We start from the raw sequence: 27914 nt of genomic DNA, 5'->3' as shown, positions 1-27914 counted from the left end.
CTGCGGCGGTTCCGCTTCCGCGTGGCCGCGGCCGTCGGTCTGTCCGGCCGTCGGTGCCCGGTGTCTGTCTGTCCGTCCCGGCCGTCGCTCGGTCCGTCCCTGGGCCGGTGCTCGGCGGCGCCATGAACCGGCCGAAGGCGGCGGCCGTGCGGCGGCCCAGCGCCGTGCCCAAGCCCTCCGGTGAGTCCCGCGGGGCGGGCGGGCGGGGGGCTGCGGGCGCTGTCCCTCGCTGTCCCTCGCTGTCCCTCGCTGTCGCTCCCTGTCCCTCGCTGTCCCTCACTGTCCCTCGCTGTCCCTCGCTGTCCCTCGCTGTCCCTCACTGTCGCTCCCTGTCCCTCGCTGTCGCTGTCGCTCACTGTGGCCGTGTCTCCCCTCGCAGCGCACCCGCCGCCCGGAGACTTCATCGCGCTGGGCTCCAAGGGGCAGAGCGGCGAGGGCAAGGCCGCCGTCACGCTGCTGAAGCCGGCGCCGCCCGGGCTGCCCTCGGAGCGCAAGCGGGACGCGGCCGCCGCCTTGGCCGGCCCGGCGGGGCTGCCCGGGCTGAGCAAGCGGCCCAAGCTCTCCTCCACGCCGCCCCTCAGCGCCCTGGGACGCCTGGCAGAGGCGGCCGTGGCGGAGAAAAGAGCCATCTCGCCCTCCATCAAGGAGCCGTCTGTCATCCCCATCGAAGGTGAGGCGTCGCGGCGCTCCTGCCGTCGCACGGAAGCGTCCGGGAAACTTCTCCTTGCTCTGGCGTCTCATCCCAGGATCTTTCTTGAAGCCCACACTGCAATTATGTGCTCTTCTCGAGGGTTTCCTTGGCTGGATATTGGGCTGAAGTCAAGGTTTTCTCTTCTGCTGGCGTTGGGTTGTGTTCATTCTGTCTGACAGCTGTTTAGTAGCTGTATGTGAAATGCTCCTTTGAGGAAATCTCAAAGTCTGGATTGTGGTATTTTATTCACATACTGCTTTAGCAATCTCGGGGTTTGGATGCTGCCGTTTGAATTGTCATTCTGTTTCTGATGTTGGATACATTTGCAGAGGAGTGTGCTAGCATGGAAAAACAATGAAGGGGCATTGTCAGTTGTGAAACAGAACTTTTAATGGCAATTGAGTAGGGAAAACCTATTGCAGGGGCTAAAAGTGAGCTGGTCTGTGCTTTGCTGTCCCTTGTGATTGGTCCTGCAGCATCTCAGGGTGGTTATTTGGCGTGAGGGTAAATGCTGATGCCTTGTGTTGGTGGTTGCAGTCGTCCCCACGGTGCTGCTGGATGAGATTGAGGCAGCAGAGGCAGAGGGCAACGATGACCGTATCGAGGGGGTGCTGTGTGGAGCTGTGAAGCAGCTGAAGATGAACAGAGCCAAACCTGACACCACTCTCTACCTGAGCCTCATGTACCTGGCAAAAATCAAACCAAACATATTTGCCACTGAAGGGGTCATCGAGGTGAGGACTCCCAAAGTCACTGGCAGATCATTCCTGCCAAACTGTGAGCAGAGCTGCACTTTCTCTCAGACCAGAGCGTGGTCTGCATGGCTTTGTAAATACAGAGCTCTGCAGTTTGTATTTCTATTTCTGCAGCTTCTCTGCAAGCTTTCTCAATAGATGATTTGTTTATTGTTTTATGTTATTCCAGGCACTGTGCAGCCTACTCCGAAGAGATGCCTCCATCAATTTCAAAGCCAAAGGGAATAGTCTTGTGTCTGTCTTGGCATGCAACCTTCTCATGGCAGCTTACGAAGAGGATGAGAACTGGCCAGAGATCTTTGTCAAGGTCGGTGAACTGAGGGGGCTTCTGCTGGACTGAGGCAGTGGTGGGCAGACTGGGCTGGGAAATGTGCATGTGTTGGAGCAGGAGAGCAGCACAGGATTTATTATAGATGTAGGGAAGGGGGTGGCTAGTGTCCTCTTGTCCACTGTGGGAATGCAACTGAAAGAGGCAGAAACTGGAGCCTGGGCCCATCCTTTTAAAGAAAAATCTCCATGGGTTTCTGGAATATAGCCTCCATTGCCTTTTGTTGCCTTAATGCTGCTCTTCTGAGATGTCTTTGAGAGTCTGTATTGATGTAAGTGTTGCAGAGACTCCTTGCTCTTTGGTGTGTAGGGATTAAAACAGTCCATTAACTTAAAAAGGTTGAGCTGACCAGCTTCTGTATTTTGATGGCAGAAGTCGTGGTAAAGTCTTTCTTGAGAAGGTGCCCAGTAGAGCTTGGGGTGTGGTGGTGTATATTTTTGCTCTTGTATGATCATCTGGTCTGGTTTTCATCCATACATTGGTTATGCTAGTTTCCTACTCTGTGTATTGGAAATAAAAACTCACAAATGCTCCTTAATTAACCCCATGGAAATGGGCTGTGCTCCCTGCTGCAGGTGTACATCGAGGACTCCCTTGGGGAGCGCATCTGGGTGGACAGCCCTCACTGCAAGACATTTGTGGATAACATCCAGACGGCTTTTAACACAAAGATGCCTCCTAAGACCATGCTCTTGCATGGAGAAGTTGGACGTAGTGGAGGGGACCTTAGTGCTGGTAAGAAGATGTTTGGGAACCAGGAGCAAAGGTTTAGGGAGAGGATGGAGCCTGCAGTGCTTATTGACTTGTGAGAATAGTTTGGTGTTAGATGGAGTCATATAGACCAGGCTTTGAGTTCTAGGCATTGCTTTTCTTCTTTTTGGGGCTCTTTCATGTCCAGGGGATGTTTGGGGGTAGTGAAAAATGGGCCTCTATGGGATGCAGTGTGAGAGGCTATGATCTTTCTGAAAGGGATCCCTGAAAGATGCTGAACAAACCAGAGCATAAGTGATTGATCTCTAGAGAGAGGAGTTGTGTGCTGTGTCCAGTGATTGATCTCTAGGGAGAGGAGTTGTCTCATGGAGTGTGCTGTGTCCTGGTCTCTCTTAGGGAGTAGCCCACACCCTTCCATGACAGAGGAGGAGGACAGCCAGAGTGAGCTGCTGATTGCAGAGGAGAAAATGAGCCCGGAGCAGGCGGGCCAGCTCATGCCCAGGTACAGTGCCTCTTCCTCTCCTAACAGTTGTGTGCAGGTGTGTCTGTAGAGGTGTCTGTGCTCACCCACCCTGCAGAGCTGTGGCAGGAGCTCTGTGCTCCTGTGGCATCTGCTGGGGGACGTTGATAAAGATAAAACTGGTTCCAGGAGAAAAGAGGGGATTTTCTTGGTTTGCAAGTCATACCACAAAGAAGAAAGAGTGCTGATCTCTGGACTGGCTTTTGTGGAAATGGGTAAAGTTCAGTCTGTGTGCAGGTATGAAGACCTTGCAGAGAGTGTGGAGGAATATGTGCTGGACATGCTCCGGGACCAGCTGAACCGGCGGCAGCCCATGGACAATGTCTCCAGGAACCTCCTGCGGCTGCTCACAGCAACCTGTGGCTACAAAGAGGTGCGCCAGATGGCCGTGCAGAGGCTGGAGATGTGGCTGCAGAATCCAAAGGTAAGGAGAGGAGCTGCTGAAGCACAGCCCTGGTATGGAATCCAGCCAGGAGGGCTGCATGCTGTACTCCAGTTGTGTTTCTGGTCTGTAATGGCGAGTGGCTGGAGTCTTTCTGCTCTTTTTCTGCAGTTGACCAAGCCAGCTCAGGACTTGCTGATGTCAGTCTGTATGAACTGTAACACCCACAGCTCCGAGGACATGGAAGTTATCTCCAACCTGATCAAAATTCGTCTCAAGCCAAAAGTCCTTCTCAACCACTACATGCTGTGTGTCAGGTGAGTGACTGGGTCTGTGACAGGAAGGGAAAGCACTGTGGGAGATGTGCCCAAGGACTCGACAGTCTCAGTTTCTCTGCACAGTGGTGTTAAATACCAGCTTGGGGCATGGAGTGTCTTGTGTTCATTTAAATGAATTTCATTGTCCTAGAAATCTTTCAGTAGTCCTTTGATATTATCCTTTGATATGTGCTGTTCTATCCTTTTCACTTTTGTGTGCTAAGTACTTCAAGGAGAAATGGAATGAATGTGTCCAGCTTCAAAGAAATGTCAGTTCAGGTATCCCTGGTCTTCCCTTGCAGGGAGCTGCTGAATGCACACAGGGATAACCTGGGCACCACCATTAAGTTTGTGATTTTCAATGAACTATCAAATGCAAGAAATCCCAACAACATGCAGATCCTGTATACTGTGCTTCAGCACAGCTCAGAGCAAGCTCCAAAGGTAGGTGCAGTGTCTTGGATGGCTGATGATAACCCCAGAACCCCACCTGGCAGATTTAGTTGTTTTGAGGCTCAGATGAATCTTTTCACAGACAGCTGTCTGATCTGTATCATACTATTTTGAAATTATATAATTATTCTTGGTAGGAATAAACTTAAATGGGCATTTTCTAGCTCCCACATTCTGGGTGATAATGCAGTTTCATGAGAGAAACATCATTACAGCTCCCAGGGGTCTGAAGGACAGGATACCTCCAGCATGGTTTCCCTGTGTCTCTTCATTCTGTGGATGCAGACCCATTACAGTGCACTGAAAGTTTTCTCTCTGTGTGGCCCCAGTACCTGGCAATGGTGTTCCAGGACCTGTTGACCACCAAGGACGATTACCTGCGAGCTTCACGGGCTCTGCTGAGAGAGATCATCAAACAGACAAAGCATGAGATCAACTTCCAGGCCTTCTGTCTGGGCCTCATGCAGGAGCGGAAGGAGGCCCTGTATGCAGAGATGGAATTCAAGGTACCATTTTTGCCCTTGTGCTGCTGGATGTGCCAGTGATGCACTGAGCTCTTCTGTGTCTGCTTTCCTGGCCATTCTTCCTTTGCTCTTTGGTGTCTGAGTGAGTCACTATTTGTATGTCTCATAGCAGCACTTCCATATCTCATTTCCAAACATCCATGTTCATAATTTTTGATGACAGAACACTTCCAGAAGGCAGCTCTGGGTGTTGCTATTCAACTCTTTTTTTTTTTCCTTTTCTATTTTAAGGAGCGATTTGTCATCCACATAACCGACCTGCTAGCTGTCTCCATGATGCTTGGTATCACAGCCCAGGTGAAGGAGGCTGGAATTGCTTGGGACAAAGGAGAGAAAAAGAGTAAGCAGAAGAACCTAGGTTCTCTCTGAGGATGAGCATTTTAGTAGATATCTGCCCCTGATGTTGGGAGAACATCAGCTGGGGTTAGGAGTCTGCTGTCATCCTGGGGCTGACAGAGATTGGGGGTGTGGCATTTGCATGGCTGGGGTTTTCCTGTAGCACCTGTCAGAAAGCAAAGATCATGTTCTGTCAGGGCTGGGGGACTCAAGTCTTTCTCATACACTCTTCTGGCTCCCCTTCTCTAGTGGAAGGTGTGGTGCAGGAATTGAAACAAAATTATCTTTAAGGTTCGTTCCAATTCAAACCATTCTGTGATTCTATGATTTACTGTTGATGTTTCAGAGTCCTGGTTACTAATTTGAAACCACCATACTTCTGATGAGGCCCATGTGTGTATTTTGTGCCCTGATTGTTTTTCAGACCTGGAAGTGCTGCGCTCTTTCCAGAACCAAATTGCTGCTATCCAGCGTGATGCTGTCTGGTGGCTGCATACAGTTGTTCCATCTATCAGCAAGCTGGCTCCTAAGGACTATGTGCACTGGTGAGAATCAGCCTGGTCATGTCTGTGCATAACCAGTCCCTTCCCCAACACTGATATATTATGAAGAGCCAGGTATGCACCAGGGTTTGGTTAGATTTCTCTCCCATTTTCAGACAGGGTGCAGAAACAGTTTTAGCAGGGACTGTCTCCCTCTGAAATTGCTTCAGATGCATCCTCGTACCAGAAATATATGATAGTGGAAAATATTTCAGATTTATATTATTTGGATCCACTCAGTAGGGGATTTTTAGCTATCTGACCAAACAAATTCCCTCTGGACTCCTTGTTGTTTTTTTGTTTGACATCCTTTTTAAGGCTGTATGGCTGTGTGCTCGACAGATAGTTCTGTCTTCTGGAGGACAGATGGTATTCTGGGGTCTTGACACACACAAAGCATTACTGAGGCAGTTCAAGCCAGAATTAATAGTAAGCAAGGTAGGCTACTGAAAGTATAAAAGCCCAGAGCCCATATTGATTGTACAGTCCTCTCAATTCCGAATCATGTTACTGTTGTTAGACTCACTTATCTGAGGGGGCTCCTTCATGTGCAGCTTGGGAAGCTTTAGCAGGATTTGAGGGAGACTGGACTGTTGTATGTATTCTTAAGCCTCACAGATGGTGTTTACTGTCCTCTTCATCCCTACAGCCTCCACAAGGTGCTCTTCACAGAGCAGCCAGAAACCTACTACAAATGGGACAACTGGCCCCCTGAGAGTGACCGCAAGTGAGTGTGTGCCCCTCCCGTGGTGGGTGCAGGTGGGGAGCTGCTCTGGCTGGAGGCAGAGGAATGGGTGTTTTCTGGTGATCCTTATATAGCTCTGTGTTGGAAAGGCTTGGAACTGTGCTCAGATTTTCTTCATCTGTTACACTGCCATAAAACTGGGGGGTGTTGTTCCACTCTCCATCTGTTTCTCTTCCTCCTTCATTCCAGTTCCCTGTGCCAAGCTGTTCTGTATCTTGACAGTGTAATTGTAAGGAGAGCAGCCCCACAGTGTGTGGGTAACTGGGGTAACATTAGGGAGCTCAGGCTTACGGAAGCTGAAGCATAGAGGTGCGAGGCACTGCAAGTGATACTCGGATAATAATTTGTTTCAAATAGTTGCCTTTGAGATCGGAAAGAAGCTGTGATGTATCTTCTGCTCAGACGAGCTGTAGGGTCTGTGGAGTGTTCCAGGAGCCCTGGCACTGTTGTCCAAGGTGTGATTGATGTCTGGTGTGTCCTGCAGCTTCTTCCTGCGCCTGTGCTCCGAGGTGCCCATCCTGGAGGACACGCTGATGCGCATCCTGGTCATCGGGCTGTCGCGGGACCTGCCCCTGGGCCCCGCCGACGCCATGGAGCTCGCCGACCACTTGGTGAAGAGGGCAGCAGCTGTGCAAGCAGATGGTGAGGCTGCACACAGCTCCCACCAGCCAGGGGTTGCTTCTGTCTCCCTCCTATTGCCACCCAGGGCTGAGACAGCTCCTACCACCTACCAAAGAGCCTTTGCATCACTTAAAGCATATTTTAGTCGTGATGGCTAAACATTTGGCTCAAAGCCAGACATGCTGATGTTGCTTTCTCACTAGAGAAGCTTCTTATTTTTTCTTACTGTTTCTAATTTTGTATCGTGGAGTGTTTGGGAAATTATTGGTTGTGTGGAGAATGAAGGACTGTGAACAACCACCCAGAGTTTTGAGTCAGCATTTTAAAATTCAATTTAGTCCTTTGTACGTACTGTAAAATGAAATTTGTAGGCTATGCAGAAATGGAAGGATTGGAAGTTAAATTAATTAACCAATTGTGTGCTCTTCCCAAGTCCATTATTGGAACACTTACAGAATAGCAGTTACAAAAGCAATCTTTACTCTTACTCCTTTTATGAATTCATTTAGCATTTGTCTAAATTCCTGCATTGCTGGTAAATACATCCATTCAGCTGAGCTGTATGTGTTTGTGGCAGAATTGAGGGTGTTGTCAGAGTTTGATTCTGAAGCATCTTACATGCTCTTAGTGCTGACTGGTTAATGGCAAAGAGTGATCTTGAACTGCTCAATGCTTGTGGAAGGATCTAGACTTTGCTTGCTTTGTTGCTGTTCAGTATCCTCTCAAAATGTGTCCAGCCTCTCATTTAGGATTTTAAATCCTGTCCCATTTCATGTACTGGAAAACTCGGTTTGAATCTGAAAACTTGCAACAAAGTTGAAATGCATTTTTAGTTCCTTTAAGCCCCAGGAGTTCTGAGCAGATTTGTTGCTTACCTGAAATAGTGTATCTAAGTTCTAAAAAAGTTACAAGTATCATATTGGATGCATTTGGGAAAAAAAAGTACCCTTAAGAATTTAAACCAGATTGCTGCTGAAAAGCTCCATATCTTTATATATTGACTTATAGGATTTTTAAAGTGTTGTTGCTCTTTAAATGTTGATTTTTTGTTTCTGTAATATCACAAGAACAAGCCCACAATAACATAGTTGCTTGAAGTAAAATTCTTTTATACTGTGCTGCTTTTTTTGAAGGACTTTCAGGTAGGTAGACAGGTCAATAACTTGTTCAGTCTTTTCTTCTCCTCCAGATGTTGAGGTCCTGAGGGTAGAAAGAATCCAGCTGATCGATGCAGTCTTAAATCTGTGCACTTATCACCATCCAGAGAATATCCAGCTACCTCCAGGGTAAGACTTATCACACAGCTGTGATCTAGCTCACTTTCACCTTGTGACTAACATTACCAGCTCACAAATTTTAAGATGCTTTTCTCTATTAAAATTTGTAATAAAAAAATGACAGGGATTTTCAGGGTCATGTTCAGGTGGGTATTTCCCTAGAGCAGTCCAAGACCCAAGTTGTGGAATGTACTTTGATCTGCAAGCACTGACCTTTCTGCCCTAGAAATCTTCAGCTGAATCCTGCTTCCCCTCCTGAAAGGATTTTGTGTGGGCGTGGCTGTCTTTTTGTTGGGAAAAGCACTGAACTGGCAAGACTGAATCTAAACAGTGCATGATTAAAGTGAAAAGCAGGCTTAAGGAACTAAACTTGACCACTTATCTCTGTTGATGGCTTTTGCAGGTACCAGCCTCCAAATCTAGCTATTTCTACTCTATACTGGAAAGCCTGGCCTCTCCTGCTAGTAGTGGCTGCATTCAATCCTGAAAATATTGGTGAGTTTGGACATTTCTCAGGGTACCAGTTCTGCTGCAAAAGGTGGCCAAGGTGCTTTCTGCAGAAGTCTGGTTGCTTGTGTGCAAGGCCTGTGCTGGGTTGGTGAGGTACCTGCACTTAAATACCCGTGTATCTCCTGTGGGTGAAAAATGTGTGCAGGTGGGGTTTGGACCAGCATGTGGCTGGAATTGCCTTGTTTGTGCTGAGTGTTATGAGCTGTTCTCAGGTTTGTGTTTCCCCACCTTGCAATGTGTTAGAGTATATATAAAGGCTCTATTTTTTTCTTGTATTCCTTATAGTTCTTCTCTGCTGCAGGTCTGGCTGCATGGGAGGAGTACCCCTCTCTAAAGATGCTCATGGAAATGGTCATGACCAAGTTAGTATGGTTAAATCCCTATGTATATCAAACAGACCACTGAAAACACACATTTCTGAATTAAGTTTGTGCCATGCAACTGCTTCCTTTCCAGTGGGACTTGTGTAAGATAAACTGGCATCAACACTGCAGTTGGAGTGGGAAAAGTGCCTTCCCTTGACAAAAATATTATAAGCAAGGGAATAAAGCTGAGAAAAAGGGGGAGGGGGATGACTGCTGTGCCTTGCTGAGAAGGTCTCAGCCTCCTGGTTCCACTGAGAAACTACTTGGTTTTCCTATGTTGTCTGTCAGAGCTGGGGTCCTGTGTTCTTTCTGACTGTGGTTCATGAATTTTGAATAGAACAAGATAACCATTTCCTTTTTTTAAACTTATTTTCTCAGTAATTATTCCTATCCTCAATGTACCTTGACGGATGAGGAGACACGCACAGAGATGATTAATCGTGAACTTCAAATCTCCCAGAGAGAAAAACAGGAGATTCTTGCATTTGAAGGTCATCTGGCAGCTGCATCCACAAAACAAACAATTACAGAGAGCAGCAGCCTCTTGCTGTCCCAGCTGACAAGTCTGGACCCTCAGTAAGTAGCCTTCTGCGTTCTAGTACCATCATGAAATCTTAGTTAACAGCACTAGTGAGGAAACCCTGCTCCTCCACGGGGTGGTTGATGTGGGGAAGAAGAACCCTGTGGGATCACAGAATCATAGAAAGGTTTTGGTTGGAAGATCATCTGGTTCCAACATGCCTGCCACCTTCCTATAAACCCCTCATGCACTACAGAGCTGACTGATCCTCCTCACATCAGAGTGAAGGTCTGTCAGCCTGTAACTTGCTGTTTCTGTGGCAGGGGCCCCCCTCGCAGACCTCCACCCCATGTTCTGGAGCAGGTGAAGAGCCTGAACCAGTCTCTTCGCTTGGGCCACCTTCTGTGTCGCAGTCGCCATCCTGACTTTCTTCTCAACATCATCCAGAGACAGGTGGGCTGTGCTGGGACTGGATCCCTTGCCTCTGAAACGTGGGCAGAGCGAGGGGTGAAAGGGACCTAAGTGAGATTCAGGGGAAGGTGGTTTGCTGCTCAGGAATTATATTATCAGTATGCTACATCTATGTTCTGCTGACCTTGCTACTCTCATCCTTCTCAGGCCTCATCACAGTCAATGCCATGGCTGGCAGATCTGGTTCAGTCCAGTGAGGGCTCCTTGGACGTCCTGCCCGTGCAGTGTCTTTGTGAATTCCTGCTTCATGATGCTGCTGATGAATCAACCTCAGGTGAAGAAGAAGAGGAGGGTGAAAGTAAGGACCAGCGTGCCAAGAAACGCCAGGTGAGCAGTCTCGGGGATCCCTTCTGCTACCTAATTTCTGTGCAGCCCAGATTTGATTTCACTGGACAGACAAACTTATCACTCCACAGAGACAGCAGAAACAAAGGCAGTTGCTTGGACGCTTGCAAGACTTGCTGTTGGGACCCAAAGCAGATGAACAGACAACCTGCGAGGTGCTTGACTACTTCCTGCGGCGCCTGAGCTCCTCCCAGGTGGCTTCCAGGGTCCTGGCCATGAAGGTGAGCAGAATGAAAATCATCTTGACTAGGGTCTGGCTGAAGCCCAGGGCAGAGCCCTTGCTTATCTTGAGTCCAGATCCAGCACAGTGAAATTGTTCCATGTCATCCTCCTTCTGTGACTTGTCTCAATCTCCAAACCCCATCAAATGCACTTCTGCTCCCTGCTGCTCAGAAGTTATTGTTCAACAGCTAAGTTGTACTTAAGATAGAGCTGGATTTACTATGTTTCCTGTAGAGTTCAGGTGTAGGCTCAGGAGATCATGTGCCATGTGGAGTAATTGGCAGAGGCTGTTCTCTGTGAGTAGTGTGAGTGAGTGCCTGGTGCTCAGACTGAAACTTCAAGCAGGGTATCTGTCAAGAAAACACATTGTATGAGATTAAATCTGTTGTGTGCTGCATTTGGAGCATTCTGTGGTGTTTGAAGCATGTTCCTGTTATATTCACTAATATGAAACTAGCAGTCCAGCTGTGGCTTCATGTACAACAGCTGTATGTGTGTGACTTGTGCAGGGCCTGTCCTTGGTGCTGTCGGAAGGAGGAATGCGTGATGGGGAGGAGAAGGATCACCCCATGGAAGAGGACTCTGGTGATTCCGAGCTGCTGCAGGGATATCAGTGGCTGCTGAGGGACCTCCCAAGGCTGCCCCTGTTTGACAGTGTGAGAGCCACGACAGCTCTGGCCTTGCAGCAGGTGGGTGGAAGCAGCTGAAGGGAGGAGTGTCAGGTTTGTTCTTTTTCTGCTAGTGCTGAAACAGATCTAAACAAACTGGACCTGGCTGTGATATTGTCATGTTTGTGTGCTTGCAGAAGAATTTTGCTTATGCTGGTGCTTGTTTTCATTAAATCCTGATTTTTAATTAAAGGAATTCTCATTCCAGGCTATCCACATGGAGACAGATCCCCAGACCATCAGTGCTTACCTGGTGTACCTCTCCCAGCATGCCCCAGTGGAGGAGCAGGGACAGCACAACGACCTTGCTCTGGTGAGAGGAGGGATTGTGTGGGGAACACATGGCATGTCCCAGGACAGTGGTAGGCATGGGACTTGCTGTACCACCAGGATGAGTTTTGGGGAGTGTGTTACTCTGATAACTGCATGTTTGTGTCTGTGCATGGGTTGAAAGGCAAGCCTGTGTCTTAGGCTTATATAATGTAATGGTAATCAGAGCAATAACCTCTGGTGCAGCAGCCCATCAGCTGGAATGGGGAATGCAAGAATGAATAGTGTTTTGATGGAAATCGCACCACCTGGCAGTGTTTCATAAGTAAGCAGGTGCTAAACCTACAGTCATATGTGTTTGGGGAGAGAATGGGAAATCAGGAACTTCAGTGGTGGGATATGTACTCCCCATAACCAAAACTAGATTGCTGGGTTGTGTGAGTTTTTTTCTTTTTAGAAAAGCTTTTGGTGATTTTTTTATAATGATTTTTTTCTTCTTTTTTTCCCCCGTGTATTTTTTTTGTTGCTTTTAAGGCTCATGTGCTGTGTGTTTGGATGCACAGAGGAGGTTGAATGATAAGCATCAGGAGATCTTTTTCTTCAGAGTAATGCTATGTAAATGCTTACTTTGTAATGGGGTGCATCAGAATGCATCTGTGCTCCACTGGGGCACTGTGAGATGCATGCAAAGCACCGGCCTTTTCCCTCCTGTGTCAGTTCTGATCTCCAGAGTGGTGTGTACTGGGCTGGTGATGGGAGCTGGAGAACATGGTGCAGTGAAACAGTGCGACCTGGCTGTGTAAAGACCTCCTGAATGTTTTCTCCCTGCAGGATGTTGCCAGACTGATCGTGGAGCGCTCCACCATCATGTCCCACCTGTTCTCCAAGCTCTCCTACAGTGCTGAGTCAGATGCAGTGCTCGTGGCTCTGCTCTCCATCTTCTCCCGCTACATCAAGCGCATGCGGCAGAGCAAGGAGGGCGAGGAGGTGTACAGCTGGGTGAGTGCCTCCTGCCTTGCCCCAGCAGGGCACAGACACTGGGCAGCTTAACAAAACAGAAGCCCTTAATGGGTTACTCAATTTGAATAAACCAAGTCCAGCCCAAGAATTCCCTGTTCTGAAAATAATTGGATTGTGACATAGTATCAGAGCCAAGCCTATGTGTTTGTAAAATGCCTTTTTAACTTTTCCCTAAGTATCTTTTGTGGCCACTGTTGGAGATGTTGGGAACTGTGGTCTGACTAAGTTTGTCCATTCTCATATGCTGCTTTCTCTCCCCATCTTTGCTCATCCTGTCTTACCCTGCCTTTTTCCAGTCAGAGTCCCAGGATCAGGTGTTCCTTCGCTGGACTAGTGGGGAAACAGCCACCATGCACATCCTTGTGGTCCATGCCATGGTTATTCTGCTGACACTGGGGCCACCTCAAGGTCAGTGAAGTATGCTCAGATTTTTTTTGGGGGGGGGTAATGGTCAATACAGGATATCTTTTCTCTGTCTTCTGTCTCCTAACAGGTCAGACTGGTATTAATCCTACTCACAGGTTTGACCTTGTAGTACATGTTTATAGCTGTTATTGGAATATTACTGCAAAGAGTGACGGATTTGCAGGCTGGTTTTTTTTTTGGGGGGGGATTGTTTTTGGGGTTTTGTTTGTTTGTTTGTTTGTTTGCTTGGTTTGTTTTGGTTTTTTTTGGTTTTGTGGGGTTTGTTTGTTTGTTTGTTTTTTGTCTTGTTTTGTTTTGTTTTTTCTTTCTGCAGACAGCAGGAAATGCCAAAACAATGGTGTGTTCTGATGTATTGATAGAGAAGGGCAGGGCTTTCTAGGTGCTTGTGAACATGGGAAATAATTTTTTATCCACTCTTAAGCAGGGGATGGTGATTTTTACACCTTACTGGATATATGGTTCCCTGAGAAAAAGCCCCTTCCTACTGCATTTCTGGTTGACACCTCCGAGGAGGCTCTGCTGCTCCCCGACTGGCTGAAGCTGCGGATGATCCGCTCCGAGGTCCCACGGCTCGTGGATGCAGGTGAGCCTGTGCCATGTCTGCTGGTGTTTCAAACCCTGCTGGAAGGAAAGGGAGAGGCTTCCTTGCTCAAGTGTGCCCAGCCATCCTATTTGGATGCCTTTGGGTGTAGCCATCTGTCTCCGTTATTTTTAAAGTAGGGGAGTGAGTCTGAATGGATATTCCCCTTCCTGTGTATTTTAAAGGAGTGGGAGACTCTGAATTGAGGTCCCATCTCTTCTACAATGCAGATGGAACTAAGCTATGCAATCACCAGACAACAGGCACAGCACTGTGGAAAGCTGTGCCTAAAGGATGTAAGCTAAACCTCTGGTTACTCTGGTCCTCATACCACTCGTCAGGGCTCTCTTTCTTCTTGGTATTCAGAGCTTTCATCCCATTTTACTAATTAAATGACAGCTGTCTATAGCCAGTGATTGAATTATTCAATAATTCCTGCCTGCAGCCATCAAGAGATAGGGTGGAAGTTATTTTTTAATACGAATGATTGCATTACTGAGGTTCTAATAAAATTAAAACAGAAGATCAGATTAGCCAGTGAGTGAATTAACTGGAAGATGCAATAAGGCAGCAATGATTTGCAGAGGAAAGAAAATATAGTAGGCAGCTGTCAGACTTCTGGCTTTAGGCTCTCTACAGCTCTGTCATTAATGTGTCACTGTTGGTCCAGACAAAATCATAAAGATCAGGTAATAAATGTGACCCTCCATGGACAGTTCAGAGGTCTGAGGACTCAGTGTTTGTCTGTTGCAGCCCTGCAGGACCTGGAGCCACAGCAGCTGCTTCTCTTTGTTCAGTCCTTTGGAATCCCAGTTTCCAGCATGAGCAAACTTCTGCAGTACCTGGATCAGGCAGTATCTCATGACCCACAGACACTGGAGCAGAACATCATGGACAAAAGTAAGAGTTACAGAGGAGGCTGACTAGGCATTTAACTTTTTCTTGAACAGATTCCATGAGTATCTCCTGTGACTTCCTTGGAAAAAGCCAAGCTAGTTCAGCAAACTTTGTGCACAGGCTGCTTTGGCAGCGTGTTGTCACTGTAGACACCTGGGTGGCCCTTGGCTGTATTTCCCAAAATAGAGGAGGAATTTTTGGATTGGAATGTACAGAGTCAAAAAGAACTTTGGAAGGTACTTTGTAAGAGAAATAAAGCTTTCAAGGCATCATACAAAGCAGATTCTCTTGTCTGTAGGAGCTGTACAAACAGCCAATTCTGTCCTGCTTTAATGAAGAGGGCAAGATGATGATGTGCTTTTATTTCCTTCTTTCTTCAGACTACATGGCTCATCTTGTGGAGGTTCAACATGAGAGAGGAGCAACAGGAGGCCAGACTTTCCACTCCCTGCTTACTGCCTCCTTACCAGCCCGCCGAGGTACTGCCCAGGGTAGCCTAAATATCAAAGTCATCTTCCAAACGTCCCTCCTTTGTTGCGGTTGAGAGGAACAGGCAGAGATGTCTTAAAAAGCAGTCATGTTGTAATAAACCAGCAAGCTACAGTTAGACACCAGTCCTTGCTAGAGTTTTTTGCTTCTGGCAAAGAGAGAAATTCCAGTATTTTTGGAGTTTATTACAGTGAGTTTTTCTGAGTCATATGGAAAAGTAGGTCTTGCTTGGAGTTAAGAGGAAAGCTACTGAATTCCTCAGTAGAGACTGTAAAGCTGAAGGTGATCTGGTGTTGGGGCTCCAGATGCTATCTACCATAACAGCATTTTCATTCTTTTCCTTTTATTCCTCTTGCAGACAGCGCTGAGACTGCAAGGTCAAAATCCAGTCCTGAAAACTCTCAAAGTCAGAGTCGGATCCGGGCCTTGAGCCAGGTCCGTGTTCTGGGCCCAGAAGATGATCTGGCAGGAATCTTGCTGCAGGTACTGTTATAAGCTCCAGCTGAGTAGCTGCTTCCCTGCAGCAGCTTTACAAAATCCATTTCTCTTATACTTGCATCTTGTGACTCCTTATCCTGCAGTGTTTGCAGGCAATAAATATGAAAGCCCTGATGTAATGAGGCTGTGCCATTACAGCCTGGTGGAGTTGATACTGGCAGGAATTTTCTCTTGTAGTTGGAACGTGATGTGGCTTTTGATCGTGCCTGGTACTGTCAGTACCTACTAGTATGTTGCTGTCTCTGCACCTTGTTTGTTCTGTGCATAGTGCCTTTCCTCTCAGCAGTGGATGCAGGATTTGTGAAATGCTCACAGGGCCCTGGCAGCAAAGCTGTGTGCAAACAGCGTTTGTACTCTGGCTTGTCTGCTTACAGAGCTTCCCTCCCTCCACTGACTCCAGAAGGAGCCTACAGGGAATTAATTGGCCAAGTTGGTTGTTGGTGTTTGGGTAGTAGGATTCCCCTGCAGTGTCAGTGTTGATAATCATGTTGGGGTTGCAGAGATGCTGCTTATGTTCATAGAATATAACAGAAGCTGTATCAGAAGGTTCCCGTTAGCCTACAGTCAGTATAACTGTACAAGGTGAATCGCTCCTCTGCCTCGGGGTGCTCATGGTGCAGCAATCCTTTCATTGTCTGTCATAAATGTACTCCCTGTTGTATCTCCCCAGCTTTTCCCACTGACCCCGGACCCGCGGTGGCAGAACTCCAGCCTGCGGCCGCTGGCGCTGGCACTGCAGCAGTCCCTGGGGCAGGAGCTGGCCCGCATCCGCCAAGGGGCCGCGCCGGAGAGCGGGGTCACGGCCAGCGGGGTCACGGCCAGCGGGGTCACGGCCAGCGGGGTCACAGGCACTGGGGTGACAGCCAGTGGAGCCACAGGCAGCGGGATGGCGGCACGGCTGCTGCAGGCCGTGGCTGCGCTGCTCAACTCCGCGCACAGCGGCGCCCTGGTCATGGCCATGCACCGCCACCACTTCATCTCCTGCCCGCTCATGCGCCAGCTCTACCAGTACCACGTGAGTGCCTTGGGGAGCATCCCATAAAGAGGGGTGAGGGACAAATGGGAAATCTGTTTAGGAGCATTTCATAAAGAGGGGTGAGGGACAAATGGGAAATCTGCAGGGCATCTGCTCTGCTGTGTGCACATTCTGTAATGCTCAGCTCAGGTTGCCTGGCCATGGGCATCTTGGATGCAGGTTGGCAGCATTAGCTTGGCACTGCTGAGATTACCTGGAGTTAGTGCACCTTACACAGCCTGGTAACCGTTTATTTGATTTACAGCTGTAGGTCTCTGCTGGTTTGGGGATCTGTAGTCTGTGCTGTTCTGTAGCATTGGACGTGTCTTGCAAGCCAGGGCATTTGCAGACAGTTTGAGAGCAGAAGTCTAATTCATAGAGTCATAAAATGGTTTGGTTTGGAAGGGACCTTAAAGATCACCTGGCTCCAATTCCCCTGCCATGGGCAGGGGCACCTTTCACTAGACCAGGTTGCTCCAAGCCCATCCTACCTGGCTTTGAGCAATTCCAGGGATGGGGAGTCCAGAACCTCTGGTCAACCTCTGCCAATGCCTCACCACCCTCACTGTAAGAATTTCTTCCCAGCGCTCCGTGCCACAGGACACTGCCTTCTCCTCGCTCTTCTTCAAAGTGCTCATGCAGATGCTGCAGTGGCTGGAGAACCCCGCGGTGGAAGATGGTCCCCTGCGAGCTCAGCTGAAGGCCTTTGCTGTGCAATACTCCTCAAGGCACAGGATCACTGATGGTACTGGCACTGGGCAGCTTATGGGACTCAGAGGGGACAAAGTGGGACAAGAAAGACACAAAACTGCACCTGGAGCAGGAAGTGTTGTGGGGAGCCTTTTAGACAGGTGTCATAAGGAGTTACAAAAGTAGCATGTTGTGCTGCAGAAGCTCTTTGAGGCTGTGAACGAGTGCCTTAGCTCTGGGGGCTTGCAGTAGACACCAAGCACACCAGATCTCTCAGGGAAAATTTACAATTTCTCAGGCCAGGAATTCTGTGTGAGCTATAGTTTTGGTAGGTGAGCATGCAGGAATGCCTCTGGAACAAGGTCACATCATGACTTGTAGAGTTTATCATCTGCCATCCCTTGGGAGCAGGAGTCTAACCAAGAGATTGTGCATGGAAATGGGTTTGTGGTTACAGAGCTTCTTAGCCACATGTCCATGCAGGAGAGCTGTCAAGGGTTCTGGTGGCCATAAATGGCAGTAGAATGTGTATTTGTATGTTTGAGTAGTTGTGCCCTGGAGCCACATGGGGAATCTGTGGGAGGGAAGTCTGATGTGGGGGCTGGCTTGTCCCTGTGATGCCAGTGCTGTGATTCTGTTACAGTTCGAGGTGGCTTCTTGCACCTCACAGAAGCTCTTTCTTTCCGTCGTGACCCGGACTTGATCAGCTCCACAGTCTGTGCCATCATTGCAACCCTGAAATCAGGAGAGAAGTGTAATGTGGAGCCAGAGCTCATCAGCAAAGGTATGGATGTCCTTCTGCTCTCCTTCTTTGTAGCATCAGCTTGAACTTCCAGCCCAGCAAGGCAGTGCCTAGTGTGCAGGCTGTGGGAATCTGCCTTCTCCTGGATCAGAAAATTTGAACTGATCTAAGCTTGGTCCTGTCTTGGATCACTTCCTTTCCCCCACTGTATATGGGTTTATAAACTGTCATCGGGGGCTCAGATTATGTCTCTGAGCAAACTGTTGGTTTTCACTAACAAAAAGAACTGAAAGCCTACTATCCCAGATAAAAATGGCTTCCCTCTTCCTCACTGAGCCTGGCTATCAGGAATAGTACGTGCAAGGTTCCATACCTTTCACCACATCCTGGAGCTAATGAGTGGCATCTTTCTCTCTCTGCTAGTCCTTCAAGGTCTGATTGAAACCCACTCTCCGTACCTGGAGGAGCTCCTGACTGTCCTCTTCTCAGCTACTGTTGAGACCAGGTGTCCTGCCATGAAACCAATTGCTGTGGTGTGCTCCTTGTTGCTCCAGGACAAAGAAGAAACCCCAGTAAAGAAGGAGGTGGAGAGCTGCAGGTGAGCCAAGGCAATGATGGGAATTCACAGGTAGGTCTGGGTGCATGGTATCACCAGTGACACTGGCCTTGCTTTGTCCACAGTGCTGAATCAGCTTGGCCAGGGCCTGCCTCTGGCCTTCTCAATGACTGGCTGGAGATGTTGGACCCAGAGGTCATCAGCAGCTGCCCTGATCTACAGCAGAAGCTGCTGTTCTCCTGGAACAAAGTAAGAATTGTTGGGCAGAGGGACTGCTGTGCTGAAACAACTTTCTGGGGTACTGACCTGCACTGGAAACAGGGCAAGGGGTAGTTTTATGTTCTGCCACAGGTTACTGTGTGAGTTCTAAAGCAATACAGGCTGACTAGGAGGACAGTTCTCTGCAAGGCTCACATTTCTCAGTGCAGGGCTTATGTTTCCTCTTGTCTTTATATTTCCTCAGTTATGTTCTTTTAAGGACTTCAGAGTGCTTTACAGACACAGCATGGTCCTATAACAACCCAGCCAGCTGTGTTTTCGTTGGTATTTTTGCAGACAGATCAATAGCTTGCCCAAAGTGCCATGCCAAAATTAAGGCTGAAACTGAATTTCACATCTGATGCCATGTTTTCTCAGAGTGTGCTGCCCTAAATCCTCATGCTGTCTGTGCTGTCTGCCCTACTGGGTTGTCATCCTTCTGCAATACACATGGCATGTCCTACAGCCACCTTGCTACCAGGACCTGTTCATTACATCTCTTCCTCTTTTGGTGCTTCCAGGCAGGGTCCCAGGTGCCCTCCTTCCGCCCCTACCTCTTGGCTCTTCTGACTCACCAGTCCAGCTGGACCACACTGCACCAGTGCATCAGGCTTCTGCTTGGCAGGAACAGGGAGCAAAGGTGAGTCTTGTTTGGCCTAGCCAAGGGATTGAGTTGGGCAACTCTGTCTGAGAGAGAACAAGACCTGCCATGTTCATGATGTGTCTGCCAGGAGATGTAAGTCAGCCAAAAATAGACTTTGTGAGAAGGATGCAGATTTCAGTCCTGCTGATTTGTGTACCTTGATATAAATATTACCTACTGTTTGATGGAAGCAGCACATAAAGATTTGGCTGTGTTCTAAACAGGAAGTGCTAATTGTGGGTAATCCATCTTGCATTGCCCTTGTTGGTAGTCTTTATGAACACAGGGTTTGCAGGATGGCTTGGATAGCAAACTGAGGGCTGTCTCTGTACCTGGGCAGGCTCTGATGGATATTTTGGTTGTACTAAACTCCATTTCCAGTCTTTTTTCTAACCCTTTCATGGCATCAGCCTCCCAGTTTTGATCTCTGCAGCAGCCCTAGCTCTCAGCTTCTACACAGATTTCATACACTGAAGTTCCAGTGTAGTCGTATTGTTACAGTTATGGACCAGGAAGTGCTAAAACCTAATAACAGCAATACTTCTAAAATTTACTTCTAAAATATTTCCATTTATTATTTTATTCATAATTTCTTGCTCAAAATCAAATTACTTTCTCAGTTCAAGGTAACTGCTGTAATAGGGACAACAGTAAGGTCATTGGTCTGATTGTACCAACTGTTTCTGTTGGTACAATCAGACCAACTCCTGGCCTTGGTGTAAGGCTCCATGTAACCCCCACACTTGCTGAATGCCATTTGTTCTGTTCTGTTCTGCACCCTGTGCTGTGCTTATTGCAACAACTATTTAGTCATAATCTGGGAACAGAACCAACCCCCTTCTTGGGACTTAATAGGTCCTATTTTTACATTTGCAGATGTTTCTTTCTTCACAGCACTCATCATGTTTAGTGATGCTTCCGTGTGTTTGTGTGCTGCCCGAGGGTTGTGTTGACTCTAATTGCAAATCTGTCTTCTTTTGTCTTCTGGCAGGTTTGACCCAACTGCATCCTTGGATTTCTTGTGGGCCTGTATTCACATTCCTCGGATCTGGCAGGGAAGGGACCAGAGAACTCCTCAGGTACTGGTTCAGTTCTTCCAAGATTACTATCTGGATCAATGTTTTCACAGTGCCTGATTTTTCCATGGCCAAGAGGTGGCTGGAGCGATTCAGGTGCAGTGTGCCAAGTTTGCTGCCTGTACCTCAGCTGATTATTTAGCTGCTCTGCTGTTACATATTACAGTGGCATTTTAGAGTCCAGAAAGCTGATGGAACACATAAAGTTTGCCCACTTGGCATTTCCTCTGCAGCAGTTGCCACAATATCTGGTAAAGGCACAAGAGAGTGGCAAGCAAGCTAAAACTCAGCATGGGATAATTGCCATTTTACAAAGAAAAGGAGGCTGTGTCTCTTGTCCACAGAATTTCTTTGGTTTGGTGACTGAATTAGGCTTTCTGACCCGTCACACATGCTGAGATGGAAGTAAATGAAGAAGTAGAAGAGGGGTAAAGAGATTTTATTTGGGGTTGTGATTTTTTCAGAGGTCTAGATATGGGGTGTTCTTAAGTCTGGTTCTAAGATGTTCCATTCCAGTCGGGGAAGGCGTGACTAGAAGGAAATAAGGATCTTGGGATTTGGTGTGGAATAATTTGGGGTGTTCTCTTGCATTGCAGAAACGCCGTGAGGAATTTGTGCTCCACCTGAAGGCATCAGAACTGATCAGCATGGTGGAGCTGATCCTGGCTGAAGCAGAGACCAGATACCAGAACACTGACGAGGCCTCCTGCACACTCATCCAGTCCCGGCTGCCGCTGTTGCTCAGTTGCTCTCATGGAGACCTTGAGAACATCAAAAAAGTAACAGAATATTTGACCAGCTGCATCCAGCAGTGGGGAAGCAGGTGAGGGTGCAGATGAGGAGCATTGTCTGCTGGAATTGTAGTTCTTGGGCACAGGCAGGCAGGTAATGCTGAGACTTGCCAGTATGTCTGCATTAAGAATGTCATGTTCCAGAGCCTGTATAAAAATGCACACTATCCTTCCTGAGGTTTGGGGAAATAACAAGTGGTTTAAGTGATACTCAGCCCAGGAAGCTGACTTCAAAAGTGAAATTTAAGGACCTTCTTGATTTTAGGACTTCAGAATGAAATTCTTGACATGCTTGAGATTTTTACTTTTGTTCTTTAAGGCAGTGGTTATTTTTAATTACTAGTTCCTAACGTGGGATTTCTTGTCTACTCATCCCTTGAGTCACAGCTTGTAATACATCCTGCTTCTGACTTGCTTTCAAAGCTGAATGGAGACCAAATTGTTTCCTAACAGCTATTTTAAGACTGTGGAAAGAACAGGAAGATGATGTTTTTGTGGCAGTGAAAGGAACTGACCTAATTCCAACCTTGCTTATGATGATATTAGGAAAGATTCTAAGTAACTGTTGCTTTCTACTGCCTCCCAGTACAGACTATGCCAGGGATCTCCAGGGGTTTCAGGTGTATAGAGAACATGCTGGTTAGTCTGAATAGTTGTGGTTCTGGCTTATTTTCCAATTGGGATGGGGCTGACCCTGAGTACCACAGAGGAGCTCTGCACTGGAGATGTAAGCAGAGCTTTCTTCTCTCTCTTGTGCCCTTTGAACTGCAGTTTTCTCACTCCAAATGGCTTTGTGGATGGATGGATGGATCCCCATAGACTGTGGATGGATCTCTGTAGAAAGTGAATGATTTGAGTTGTTCAAAAGAAGCAAAGACTTAAAAAAACACTGGTTGAGATTAGTGATGTCTGTGTTTTCACATGCTGTGTTTGCCACATGCAGGAAGGCTGTTACTAATCTGATGAGTCTTGGATGTTTGCTACTTGAACTAATGTAGTTTTCAGTGGCTGACCTCTCCCTTTCTCCTTCAGTTCTGTGGGGAAATGCTGCCAGGACCTTCTGCTTCAGATATACCTGCAACTACCTGAGCTCCTGGTCCCTATGCCTGAGATGCTTCTTACCAGTGAAGGAGCCAGAGACAGCAGCACGTGCAAGGTAAAGTTAGAGACAGAGGAAGGCCCCTTTTCAGTTGTGTATGCAGAATGGATGCTACCTTGATGCCCAGAGTAGAAGGTGAGGGCTGGCAAAAGCTTCCTGGGTGACTTTGGTTTCTTTATTTTGCTTTTCTGTTATCCTGTCCCTGCCTGCACTCTCCAGAGAAGAGAGTTCTGGTGTGGTTTATTTTGCAATGTCCTTCTAAAATAATGTAAGCTCCACAAGCTTCTGTGTGCCAAAGGCTTCTGTAAGACAAAAGTGTGCAGACATCTGATCCTACTTTGATGTCTGTAGGGACTGTGGACTTCAGATCCCATGCCAGCTGGAGCACTGCATCTGCTCACAGATTCTACCTGAAAATAATTTCTGCTAACCCCCCTGTGTAGCTGGAAAAGAATTGGGAAGCACTGCTGGAGAGCCAGGGGCTGGTTTGTACATTAAACTTCTTAACAGTTTGCTCATTATTTTTCTTCCAGCTTGATGCCCTGGTTCACAGATTCATTAACCTCCTCGCAGACACCAGTGACTCCAAGTCATCCGAAAGCCGCGTGTGGGATGCCAATATGGCCTGCAGGAAGCTGGCTGTGGCTCATCCCATCCTTCTCCTTAGGTACCTCTCTCTCCCTGTGTGTGGCTGGGGCTTATTGAAAAGCATCCACCCTTGTCCTAGAAAGGGAATAAACTTGTAGCAATCACAGTGGTGGTGGGAGAATTCACCTTCATGTACAGATGTCAGAGAAAAGGCAGCAAAGTTACATCTTTTACAATGAGGCAACACCTTGTGTCTGTCAGGAAGTAATCTTGGAATTGGAGACTAGGGAGCAGAGTATGGGTGGGAAATGGGGCATGCAGAGTCTATCTGTACAGGGATCAAGACAAGAACTCAGAGAGAGGGTAAGGGATTTTACTTTCCAGGAAATGAGGTAACATGTACCTTTGAAAGATCTAGGCTTAGATTTTCTTGTTTGGTGTTTCAGGCACTTGCCAATGATTGCAGCACTGCTGCACGGCCGCGTTCATCTCAATTTCCAGGAATTCAGGCAGCAGAACCACTTGACCTTCTTCATCCATGTCCTGGGGATCCTGGAGCTGCTCCAGCCGCAGGTCTTCCAGAACGAGCACCAGGCGGCACTCTGGGACTGTCTCCTGTCCTTCATCCGGCTGCTGCTGGTAGGAAATCCCTGCTTCCCTCCCTGTGCTGGCCACTAGATGGGGAAGCTCCTGTAACACAGGGTGCTTCTCATTTGAAGGGAAAGCCTTCCTAAATGCCTAAGAACAAAAAAGTGCATTAAGTACCTTGGAGAGCTTGAAGAGGAGGCAGCAGACCAAGAAACTGCTCCCTGGTACCCAGAGGTGCACGATGGAGCAGTGCATTGTTGCTATTTTTTGGTTAACTCTCACCTTCTTGATCCTTTCCCAGAACTACAGAAAATCCTCACGGCACCTGGCTGCCTTCATCAGCAAGTTTGTGCAGTTTATCCACAAGTACATCACGTGCAATGCCCAGGCAGCTGTCTCCTTCTTGCAGAAGCACTCGGATCCACTCCAGTAAGCTTCCTTATGCCCGTTAGCCCATGCACAGTCAGATTGCCAGGAGCTAATCAGACAGCAGACAGCAAGAGGATGTGACAGAGTAGCTGCTAATATGGCACATTTTTACCCTTGGCTCCTTTAAGCCTCCACTGAAATGAGCAGCATATCTCTTCTTTATAGGTGAAAACTGAGCCCAAGGAAGTCACATAATGACTTTAACTCACATAATGGCCTAAATGTTATATTGAAGTATTATAGTGCCCTGCAACCTTTCCAGAGAGGCAGCTGGAGAGTCTTTCCCCAGAGCAGTGACTGCAGGGTCCCACCTACAGATATGTGGGGAAATGCATTTGAATTCCAGTTGTGAAGAAAGGAAAAATCTTGTTTCTGCTTCTGAGAAGTTCTTTGTTTCAGTGTACATATCTGTATTTGTATCAGTGTACATATCAGTGTACATATCTGTGCTGTTGAAACCCAAACACACCACCTCTTTTTCCCAGTGACCTGTCATCAGACAACAGTGACCTAGCAATGCTCAAGTCCCTGCTGGCTGGGCTGAGTCTGCCTAGTAAGAGTGGCATCTTGGACAGGGGCTCTGATGAAGAGAAGGATGGTGAGTCTGGCTGGGAGAAGAGTTATTCCAGCTGGTGAACCTACACTCTATTTTGGAGAATGGGTGTTTTTGTGGGGTGTATACTGTGCTTGTTCTTGAAACAGCTCAATGTGTTTAGGGTGGAGAATGGCACTTGTATGCTCAGCAGTTGGGAAACAGTATTTGGGATGGGTTAATTTGTTTTCCTGACAGTGGTATCAGGACTGGAGCAGAACAGCTCTTAACAAGGGCGAGTTTCCTGGTCGTGGATTTTGCCCTTTTAATCCACACTTAAGGATTGACCTGCTGGGGGGACTCCAAGGGTACATTCATTCTTCCACTGTTGACAGCTTGCACAGCTTGCATGGGAAAATTATTCAGTATTAAAAGAGCTTGCAAAGCTTCCTTCTCAGTGTCAGCTGAGGGGGTTACAGGAGGTGCAGAGAGATTAGAGGCAGTGTGAGACAATTGTATCTCAGCGTTGCTGGTGGCTCATGATGCACCTCTGCACTGGTGGGGAATACTGGGCAGTGCACAGGCTGTCAGCAGTGCCCTGCTCTCTCTCTCCCCCCAGAAGAAGCAGCTGCTGGCTCTCTCCCCCTGGTCAGCGTGTCCCTCTTCACTCCCCTCACGCCGGCTGAAATGGCCCCGTATATGAAGAGGCTCTCCAGAGGCCAGACAGTGGAGGGTGAGTGAGGACCTGTGTGCAAAGCCACAGGGCAAATGCAGACATTTGTCAACCTTCTTACTTATCTGTCAGCAGCAGCCTGGTTTCCCGTTTCAATCCTGTGTTTGGAAGTCACCAGCAGTTAGGATGTTGTTCCATTTTTGGATTAACTTGTCCATAGCCTCCTGTGATTCTGTGACAGAGGTTTCCTATGATTCTGTTATCACTGAGCTCAGCAGTACTTCAATGGCCTTTTAGGTTGAGGTTGGCCCTTGTGGACCATTTGATGGCCCCTTTGAGGCTCTTCAAGGATCTTCAAGCATTTTGGGACATAGTGTGAATAAATCAAGGAATGCTGCAGTTTGAGCCAGGTCTGAAGTGCTGATAGGAATGAAATACCAAACTGATGAGAAGCAGGGTTTGCTGGAAATCCCCAAATGGCCTTCATGGAAGAAAACCGTGTTAATCTGGCATATGGGAACAATAATCTCCAAAGGTCTTCTGAAATTACAGGTGTCCTGTGTTCAAACCTAAGTTGTGACAGTTTTCCTTCCAATGTAGAATAGGACAAAAAAGTCCTGCTTGTACCTCGTGTTTTAAAGAGACATTCTAAAGGTCTTTAGTTACAGAAGAAGGTGTTCTGAAACTGAAACCTCTTGCCCCATTGCATTCCTTCCTTTGCCTGGGCAGGTTGGGATGTGTTGATCTGGCACATCCCTGGTCTCCTCCTTTATGAAGAACTGCCTTTATTACACTACCTCTGTGTGCAAGTGGGAAAACTTGATGGCTTGGGAGATTTGTTTTGTGGGGAAAAAGATTCTTTGCTGGATCAGTGAATTTCAGTCACCTTTTCAACCTGTGTCTTCTCCCAGACATCCTGGAGGTTCTGACAGACATTGATGAGATGTCCAGACGGAGGCCAGAAATTCTTGCCTTTTTTGCTGTGAGTATGGGTGTCTCACTGCCACTGGAAGGGATTCTTTTCACCAGAGTCTGTTGCACAGCCAGCTTAAGCACTACCCTTCCTCTGCTTTTTGGGGATTGTTGCAGCACCTTAGGAGAAAAGTGTCCTCAGTTAGCCCTGCTGAGGACAGACAGTATTTCCCTCCATTGCATACTGCCTCAACTATCATCTGCTGTATGTCAGAGGAAGAATTAAACCTCTGTCCTCTTCCCAGGGCAAGGAGAGGACAGAACAGCTGTGTTGAATAAGCTGGAAACTAGGGAAAACTCAGCTGTCCCACATGAAATAAGATTACAGAAGGGTACTTTAAAGTATTCAAAACCAGGATAATCTGTTTTACAAAGAGGGATTTCTGGGGTCAGCCAGTACCTGCTGGATTTGTGTTGGGCTGGATTGGTGTGGAGGGGGAGTAATGCCAGTCTGAGGAGTTTGTGCTCCTTGAATGGCCCTGTGATCCACATCTGTCCATCTTTCAGACAAACCTGCAGAAGCTGATGAGTTCATCAGAGGATTCCTGCCGAAACCTGGCCTTCAGCCTGGCTTTGCGCTCCATCCAGAACAACCCCAGGTGAGCACCACTGCAACTGAGGCTGTGCTGGCTGATCTGGGGCTCTACTGACCCTGTCATGTTTCACTCCCAGCATTGCTGCAGATTTCCTGCCCACCTACATGTACTGCCTGGGCAGCCGAGACTTCGAGGTGGTGCAGACAGCACTGAGGAACCTGCCTGAATACACCCTGCTTTGCCAAGGTACCTGTGGATCAGCCACCTTTGGGGCATGCTTGGCCTCACAAGGGTCAAAGCTGGGTCCTGTGCTCCCCTGGGAAGTTGCCATGGATTGTTGTTGCTTAGAGCAGGCTGTCAGTGCCAATAGTAGCTTTGGGCTGAGCTTCACAAGGGGGATTTGTCATAGAGACAAGGGGGGCTTCCTTGAAGCAGATTTGCTCCCTTACAGTCTTCTCTGAGTTGTGACCTCTCACATGATCACAGAGCTGTTGGGGGGGCGTTGTGCCATGTTCTTATGGAAGGGGAGATTTCTCATAAAGCTGCAAATGCTCACCCAGTGGTCGTTGGTGGATTGCTCTTGCACGTGGAGCCCTGGGGCCATTCCTCACTCTGCCTTTCCCTTTCCCAGAGCACGCAGCAGTGCTGCTGCACAGGGCCTTCCTGGTGGGCATGTACGGCCAGATCGACACCAGCTCTCAGATCTCAGAGGCCTTGAAGATTCTGCACATGGAGGCCATGATATGAACATGGGGTTCTGGGAGTTCCACTTCCAGAGGAATTAATTTAATGGACTCATCAGCTGCATTTCAGCCCTTTAAGAAGAACACTGTGTTGCAACCCATGTGCTGGAGGATCAAAGAGGTGATGTGGCAGGCCAGACTGGGCTGGAAAAGAAGAAGGTGCTGACTGAAGATCAGAAAGGGGCAAGGATCAATCTGGCTGGCTGAGATGCCATTATTGTGGGAGAAAAATCTCCTAGACATTGTGCCAAACAGGGACCACTTCCTTCTTGGGGTCTTGGGGCAGTGGCTGTTGGTTTGCTGTTTGGGTTTTTTTGTCTCTCCAAGAAGGCAGAGCTGCTGGGAGAGCAGAAGGGAGAGAGTGATGGCCCTTAATTGAAGTGTCTGCATTCTCTGTGTTGGAGAGAACATGCAGATTTGTGCAGGGGGAGAGACCACTTTGGTTTCTGGGGGTGGGTGGTTTTTTTTTTATTTTATAATTAAAATTCTCTTTGTTTCCA

At 47.8% G+C, this 27914-nt stretch overlaps 1 protein-coding gene and 1 long non-coding RNA gene across 3 annotated transcripts; one reads left to right on the top strand and one right to left on the bottom strand.

The window, feature by feature from the left end:
* The first annotated feature begins 5 nt into the window (after window positions 1–5).
* INTS1 (integrator complex subunit 1) lies at window positions 6–27914 on the top strand. Of its 2 annotated transcripts, none has more exons than XM_064389913.1 (47): window positions 6–180; window positions 380–670; window positions 1229–1425; window positions 1616–1753; window positions 2350–2509; window positions 2882–2987; window positions 3243–3429; window positions 3559–3704; window positions 4007–4148; window positions 4487–4663; window positions 4913–5021; window positions 5442–5562; window positions 6209–6286; window positions 6789–6946; window positions 8115–8211; window positions 8606–8697; window positions 9014–9074; window positions 9456–9653; window positions 9921–10050; window positions 10216–10395; window positions 10485–10634; window positions 11145–11324; window positions 11512–11616; window positions 12405–12572; window positions 12890–13001; window positions 13444–13602; window positions 14353–14499; window positions 14877–14975; window positions 15344–15468; window positions 16154–16498; window positions 17084–17243; window positions 17832–17972; window positions 18354–18528; window positions 18612–18735; window positions 19266–19384; window positions 20379–20466; window positions 21060–21286; window positions 22287–22410; window positions 22887–23020; window positions 23388–23580; window positions 23831–23958; window positions 24444–24556; window positions 25110–25223; window positions 26075–26145; window positions 26643–26734; window positions 26808–26917; window positions 27303–27914. In XM_064389913.1, the coding sequence occupies exons 1-47, from the start codon at window positions 123–125 to the stop codon at window positions 27416–27418; spliced, it is 6645 nt and encodes a 2214-aa protein (XP_064245983.1). In that variant the 5' UTR covers window positions 6–122; the 3' UTR covers window positions 27419–27914. The 2 variants fall into 2 exon arrangements, with proteins under 2 accessions (XP_064245983.1, XP_064245982.1); XM_064389912.1 differs by having other exon boundaries at window positions 13441–13602.
* Window positions 23881–27304, bottom strand: LOC135281223 (uncharacterized). Its single transcript, XR_010347936.1, has 3 exons — window positions 26922–27304; window positions 26050–26255; window positions 23881–24007 (listed from the first exon to the last, which is right to left on the bottom strand). It is a non-coding gene; the product is annotated as an uncharacterized LOC135281223 (long non-coding RNA).

Source organism: Passer domesticus, chromosome 15 (genome assembly GCF_036417665.1).
Source record: "Passer domesticus isolate bPasDom1 chromosome 15, bPasDom1.hap1, whole genome shotgun sequence".
NCBI classification, from domain to species: domain Eukaryota; kingdom Metazoa; phylum Chordata; class Aves; order Passeriformes; family Passeridae; genus Passer; species Passer domesticus.
Note: the sequence above shows the minus strand (reverse complement) of the source record. Positions and strands in the feature narration are given on the sequence as shown.

Excerpts from the sequence above, each read along its gene's own strand:
- INTS1 (XM_064389912.1), top strand. The coding sequence starts at position 123 with ATGAACCGGCCGAAGGCGGCGGCCGTGCGGCGGCCCAGCGCCGTGCCC. Across the intron at positions 10,051-10,215 it reads TCAACATCATCCAGAGACAG|GCCTCATCACAGTCAATGCC; the intron begins GTGGGCTGTGCT and ends CATCCTTCTCAG. Across the intron at positions 19,385-20,378 it reads GGCAGGAACAGGGAGCAAAG|GTTTGACCCAACTGCATCCT; the intron begins GTGAGTCTTGTT and ends GTCTTCTGGCAG.